We start from the raw sequence: 7454 nt of genomic DNA, 5'->3' as shown, positions 1-7454 counted from the left end.
CTTACTATATTTGTCCATCTATTGACTTTTTTTAAATATGAAGCACCTTACGGTTGTTGTTTGAATGTAAAGTGTGAAATTAAGACGTTTGCGAGGTGTTTCTTGTTTGGATCAGAAACCGTATCCAGACAGAGAAGGAACTGCTGAATGATGAGAGGTGATGGGACTGGAGAAGCTCTTTATTTGCTCATCTTTAGGATTATATACAGCAGATCATTCATGAAGTACAGGGCGTGCACTGGAGCCAAAAACATTAAAAAAAAGAAACTACATCGTATTTATATTAATATTTACAAAATCTTTTTCAATAAAAGCCTAGCTTAAAAAAATCATCCCAACGTTTTTTTTGTTTTGTTTTTTGTTTTTCATTTTTTCTTCAATAAATTAACTACAAGTGGCTTAACTATGCTTGTTTCTGGGGTCACACACACACACACACACACACACACACTCAGACATGTACACAAACACACACACTAAAATACATACAAACTTACACACAGACACACACATTCACACACACAAACCTACACTCATACACATATACAAACACACACACACACACATACACATTGACACACACACACACACATACACATTGACAAACACACATACACACACACGGACACACATACACAGTCACACACATACACAGACATACACAAACACACAGACACACACACACACAAACACTCACACACACACAGACACAGACATACACAAACACACACACACAGACACACACACATACATACACACAATCACACAAACACACACACATGGACACACACACAAACACTCAGACACACACACACATACATGGACACACACACGGACACACACATACACAGTCACGAACATACACAGACATACACAAACACACACATACATACACACAGTCACACACATACACAAACACACACACATGGACACACACACGGACACACACACGGACACACACACACATGGACACACACACGGACACACACACACACACACACACACATGGACACACAGACACACACACGGACACACACATACACAGACACACACACACATACACACGGACACACACACACATACACAGTCATACACATACACAAACACACACACACACACGTCAAATCCATCTTCAAAGAGCTTCAGTGAAGAGCCGCATGAGAGATTCATCAGTAAATGCAGGTTTGTCATCATTCTGATCCAGAAACAAGCTGGAACATTAATATTTCAGATCAGACTGCTAATTTAGGAACAGATCATTATTACGCCCATCATCTGCGGTGAATATTCGGTTACCGCTCCTCTAATCTAATTTAGTTCCTCCTCACACAGCGTCTCTTCCTGAAGACCGGACCTGATTCCTCATCCTGAAGGACAAGCGTTTCTGGAGGAAACCAGCAACTCATTTACTGACACAAGGGATCTACAGCGTTAAGAGGAAACGGACCTGATGAACACAAATAATGGACACATCAGAAGCACCAACATGACATTAAATTAACCTTCAGAGCCCGTATTCACAAAACATCGCTTGATCTCACCACTAACAGTTCTCTACATAGCAGTAAAAAAAGAGTTTCAGCTCAGAAACCTTCTTCAGATGTTATCGGTACATTTAGAGAAAAGAGGCATCGCAAAGCACCTTTAGTTTTAAGATTTTCTCTTTAATCTGCACTTTGTGAGCTGCTTTCAGATGCCTGAAGATGTTTAGTGAATACGAGCCCAGCTCAATCTCCAGAACAGAACTCTCAGCGGACGCACGGCCCGGAGTCTCTAGAACAGGTTGGTCTTGATTGTGTTGGGTTTCCGGTGGAACGAGGACAGAACGCCGGCGAACGGCCCAGACGCCATACTGTCCGCCGGCTGCCAGGCCTTCAGCAGCTCCTGGGTCTGGACGGTGCTGGGCCAGGGCGAGCTCTTCAGGCCCTGGTGGATGGAGGGTGAGATGGAGGCGGTGGAGAAGCCGGCCGAGGAGCCGGAGACAGGGCTGGGGCTGAGGCTGCTGGCCCCGGGGCTGCCCATGTTCCCGGAGCCGGGCAGAGACGCTGTGCTGTCGGGCGTCGGGCTGCAGGTCGACTCTTTAGACTCGTCGTCTTCAGAGGAAGAGCGGTTCTCGCCCGACTTCTTGCCGCCGGAGCCGTTGGCGCCTGTATTCGCTCCTTTGGAGTTGGCGGCACGTTCTTGTTTACGAAACTTGGCACGTCGGTTCTGGAACCAAACCTGAGGAAACAAATACACAAAAGTTTCAAGAGACAGTTTTCTGTAGCTAGATTTAACGACTGCCCCGCCCCCTTTTTCCAAAACTTTAGGGACAATTGTATCATCTACATTCATCTCTATATGGATCAGTCAGTTTGCCATCAGTGACATTCAGCTACTAGCTTTAGCTGCTTTCAGATGAACACTGACAAATAACCTTTCAATGAAAAGTTCTTTAAAGAACCATTTTTTTCTTAGTGTGAAGAACATTTAAGAAAATTGTTTACACAAAAAAAAAAAAAAAAAAAACACTTGTGCAATAGATTGATTTCATGGATGTTAAAGGTTCTTCATGGAACCATCAATGCCAAAATATAACTTTTATATTCCACATAGTTCTTTATAGTGGATTAAAAAATATTTACATTAAGAATAAAGGAACCTTTTCCTGGAATACTTTAAAGGGGACAAATGTTCTTCACACTATGAAAATAGTCTTCTAAAATTGCTGCCAAAACAATTTGTAAGTGTTTTCCTGTCATAAACTCTTTAAGATAAAGCTTTAGAAAGTTTTAACATTGATGCCTTTTAACATTGATGGTTCTCCAAAGAAAAATGGTTAAAAATTAACATTAACATTAACATTAAAAAATAAAAATAAAAAACATTTCACAATAAAGAAACTTCTGTGGAATGCAAAGATTACATAGATGTTAAAGGTCCTTAAGGAACAGCTGATGTCAGTCAAGAACCTTTATTATTAAGAGTGTGGAACCTTTATATTCAACAAATGTCGTTTTTTAAAATCATCTTAACACCAAGAAAAAGAAAAATCGCTGTCGGTTCTGCAACCAAACCTGAAGATGTATATCTACATCTAAATAAAGTATTTTTTATTTTTATTTTCTTTCTTTCTTTTTTTTTTTTTTGGTAAATATGTCAGATAAAACATTTTTGGTCCCTTAAAAAAACCTTTCAGTGATCAGTTCTCAAAAGAATCATTTTTTAATTAGTGTCTAAAGAACCTTTTTATTTCAACCTTATTTTTGCCTTTTCACCAAGAATCTATTTTAAGAGAAAAATGAAAAAATGTGCCTGTCTGAATTTATATCTCTAGTGAGTTCTGGAAGACAAAATACATAAAGAATATACATTTTTAAGATTAAATTGTTAATTTAGGAAACGGATCATTAATAAACCCAATCAGCTCTTCTAATCGCATTACATTTTTTTCAGTCTGAAATGTTTCTCCATAAATCTCTTCTCTTAAAGAGCAAAGATTAGTTGTTTCTCCTGCTGGACTCCACACTTCTGCACCTTCATTCAAGAGGAAATGAAGAACTCATTTACTGACAACAGCATCATTCTGGATATTGATGCAGTGCATGGATGATGAAGGTTCTTTATGAAACCATCGAAGCCAATAAAGAGCTCTGAAATATTTTTAAGATTGCAAGACCTTTCCATTCCACACAAACTTTTTTTTTAAATGTTCCTCACACTATGAAAAAAAACTCTTGATCACTGAAAGCTTCTCAGAAATGGTTCTTCAGTGGCATTGCCCCGAAAACCCTCTTTATTTTTTAAGAGCGCAGACGGATAATAGCTGCTATAAATCAACCTAATAAAATCAACTGAATTAATTACATTTGGAAGCGTCTGCAAACAGCGCTGCAGGCAAGAAAAGCGACACCCAGATATTCAAATAAGCCAAAAATTCGATTTGTTTTGTTAGATTTGCGTATGCGTATCAATAGGTTTATTTATTTATTTTTGCAATTTTTTTTTGCATTTCGCATTTTGCGTGCATATAAAACGCATTTTACATGTGATATAAAACAAATTTTGCGTGCATATAAAATGCATTTTTGTGTGCATATAAAACAAAAAAATTTTGTGTGCATATAAAACGCATTTTGCGTGCATATAAAACGCATTTTGCGTGCATATAAAACGCATTTTGCGTGCATATAAAACACATTTTGCGTGCATTTAATACGCACCTACCCCACACCACTAAACTTAACTATTGTGTATGCACGCCGACGTCAATTTCTGCGTGTAAATAGAACGCCGACCAGAAACAGAAAAGCGTGCCACTGAAACGCATTTCTGAAGATCAGTCGTGGAGATCTGGAGACTCACCTGCACGCGCGCCTCGGTCAGGTCGATCTTCAGCGCGAGCTCCTCACGCGTGTAGATATCCGGGTAATGCGTCTCCGCGAACACGCGCTCCAGCTCCTTCAGCTGAGAACTCGTGAAGGTCGTGCGGATCCGCCGCTGCTTGCGCTTCTCGTTCAGACCGGAGGGGTCCGAGAAGAACTTGTACGGAACTGAAAGAGGAACGAAGACCAGAGTCACGGATGTGTGAGGAGAGATTGGTTTAAGAGGACACACGTGAGGAATGGGTTGATCAAGAAAGAAAGAAAGAAAGAAAGATTCCATTGATAAAGTATAAAAATAATATTTTGTGTCTTCAGTTTAGTCCAGTTTAGTTTCCTAGGTCTATAATTAAACTACATAATTTTTTAATTTTAAATTATAGACTTCCTAATTCTGTGAACATTTCGTTAATATAATAATTGGTCGTAATTGGAATATAATAATAATGAATAAATATTTGGTCTATAATTTAGCGCACAAGAAATATCAGTCGAGACGGGATGAATTCGTTTCTCGTTTTCATATCCAATAAACGCTCTGTAAAATTATAGATCTGTAGGATATAATTCGATTAATTGCTTTAAATGAATTTGCGCGTCAAATTGAATAACACAAGTTAATTAAATCCAGTCCCATTTAACTCTTGAAACTCGGATTCTAGTTTGTCTTTATTAATGGGCGTCGGCTATCCACATTTTAAAGACAGTTTATTAACTTACTTCGAAATTAGCTTTATATTTTAAAATAGAATAGTTTCACCTATTCACCAATTTCTGGAAAAAATCAAGGGATGCATGGATTTCTACGCGTCTCATTTAACAAAAATCATTAGGATATTAAGATCATGTTCCTTGAAAATATTTAGTACATTTCCTACATCAAAGCTTCATTTCCTGATTAGTAATATGCATTGCTAAGAAATTAATCTGAACAACTTTAAAGATGATTTTCTCAATATTTAGATGTTTTTGCTCCCTCAGATTCCAGATTTATAATAGTTGCATCTCAGACAAATATTGTCCTCCGAACAAACCACACATCACTGGAGAGATCATTTATTCAGCTTCAGAAGATGCATACATCTCAATTTTAAAAGCTGACTCTTATGGCTGGTTCTGTGCTCCAGGGTCCAGGGTGTGCGGGTCACCTGTGTGTGTGTGGAGCGGTGTGTGGGTCACCTGTGCTGTAGGGCGCGGGCTGGTGCTCTCTCAGCGCGCCCAGGGTGCAGCTGGCGGACCCGAGCGGAGCGCATCCCGGGCTGGAGCTGAAGCCGGTTCGGATCGGGTTGTACTGGAACGTGTTGGCCTGACTGCACGAGTTAAAGTCCGCGTACGCCGACGCCTCCATCGCCGCCATGCACGAGTCATACGTGTTCAGATACGAATAATCCATTTTGTACATGTGGAGCGCGGACGGAGACGCGAAAGCTCCGGTTGCGGCGTCAAACTCCAGCGGAACGCGTGGTTTTCTCGCGGTATCCAGCGCGTGTCTCTCGGTGCCGGTGCTCCGGTGCTCTGCTGCGGCGGGCGGCTCGCGGTGTGTTTATAATAAAGTTGGAGTCCGGGAGACAATGGCGAGGCGGTGGTCTCTGTTTGCATGACAATGTCTCAGCGCTGAACGCCTCCTCCCCTCTGCTCCTCCATGCATCTCTAATGCACCTCCGCGTTAACCCTTTCCATCACCCTCCTCCTCATCCTCATGGTCAGTTCCCTTCTTCACATTTACTCCTTTGAAATATCCTCTATCTGTGAAAATAAAGGCTCTTCACAGCGATGCCACACGATAACTATTTTTGTGTTCCACAAAGAAGCATTCAGTCAAAGGTTCGGTTACACTTTATTTTAAAGAGTCGTCATTATAAGTGCTGAATGATATTAATTAACTGCATTAAGGGTTAGTAATAATTTATTGTTAAGTGCATGTAGGACACCTTAAAATAGAACATCTCTTTCCTACCTTTTTATAATCTAAAGAATCTGCTTTCGCCACATGCTTTTGTGTAACAGAAAGGTTCTTCAGATGTTCTTTATGGACACATTATAAAAAATAAAACATCGTGAAGCACCCTTATTGTTAAGAGTGTATTGTGTTCACTGTGTGCAGATATAATTTTAAATAAATGACTATTAATGGATATTTAGACTAATGTCATTAGGGCGAGAATGGGCGAGTTTTCAGGAGCGGACGCATTGTAGCTCGCGCTAAATGAATTGTGGGATTGTTTAAGCTTTAATGTGCTTCTGGTTGGTAGTGTGAGATGAAGTTTAATTTGATTGCAGGAATAATGGCCTTTATTTAAGACCGCACGAGAAACCCCTTCGAGTTGCCATGTGTAGACTTAAGACGATGAATAAAATCACATAAAGTGAGTTCAGATGAAATTTTAATTAATGTCGCATTGATTTTGTTCGTTTATTCTCCGTGTTTTCATCAGAAATGACGCGCGCGCGTCTGATGGAAACCTGCTGCTCGTGATCATCTGTTTGCTGTCAGACACTGTTATTACACACCAGAAATCTCCAGAAAGTATTTGATCTGAGAGCTAAATGTGATGCACCCACGAAAAAAAAAAAATGAAATAAAATAGTTATCCATCCACATTATCTTTGTTTACTTCATCAGTTGGATTCGTTATGAAATGCTGATATTTAATCAAACAATAATGAACATTTAACATAACCCATCAAAATAAAGTGTAAGAAGATGTTAAGCAGACAGTCTAACACTCTAATGAATGCTGGTTGATTACTGTTAGCAGAATGTCTAAAGCAGACTATTAAAATAAAGTGTAATCTAAACAATCACATTCAAAACAATGCAATAATAATCACATTTAAATGGAAACCTGTTATCAAATTAGGGACAAAATGTGTTTGTATGTAAATGCGCCGATTTTAGCCATCAGTCATCAGTAGCACAGATATATTTGTAGAAATAACTAACAATACATTGGTGTGGGGTAAAATTATGCATTTTTATGCCAAAAATCATTAGGATATTAAGTAAAAAAGATCATGTTCCATGAAGATATTTTGTTAAATTTCTACCATCAAAACTTAATTTTTGATTAGTAATATGCATTGCTAAGAACT

The 7454-nt window shown here is 39.2% G+C and overlaps 1 protein-coding gene across 1 annotated transcript; it reads right to left on the bottom strand.

Moving 5' to 3' along the window:
* Window positions 1-163: 163 nt before the first annotated feature.
* Window positions 164-5994, bottom strand: phox2a (paired like homeobox 2A). The gene is made up of 3 exons (XM_052575718.1): window positions 5541-5994; window positions 4345-4532; window positions 164-2220 (listed from the first exon to the last, which is right to left on the bottom strand). Exons 1-3 carry the CDS (start codon window positions 5761-5763, stop codon window positions 1774-1776), a joined length of 858 nt encoding a protein of 285 aa, XP_052431678.1. The 5' UTR covers window positions 5764-5994; the 3' UTR covers window positions 164-1773.
* Window positions 5995-7454: the final 1460 nt, after the last annotated feature.

The sequence above is a fragment of the Carassius gibelio genome, chromosome B15, assembly GCF_023724105.1.
Source record: "Carassius gibelio isolate Cgi1373 ecotype wild population from Czech Republic chromosome B15, carGib1.2-hapl.c, whole genome shotgun sequence".
NCBI classification, from domain to species: Eukaryota; Metazoa; Chordata; class Actinopteri; order Cypriniformes; family Cyprinidae; genus Carassius; species Carassius gibelio.
The sequence above is the reverse complement of the archived record's forward strand: the minus strand, read 5'-3'. Positions and strand labels throughout refer to the sequence as shown.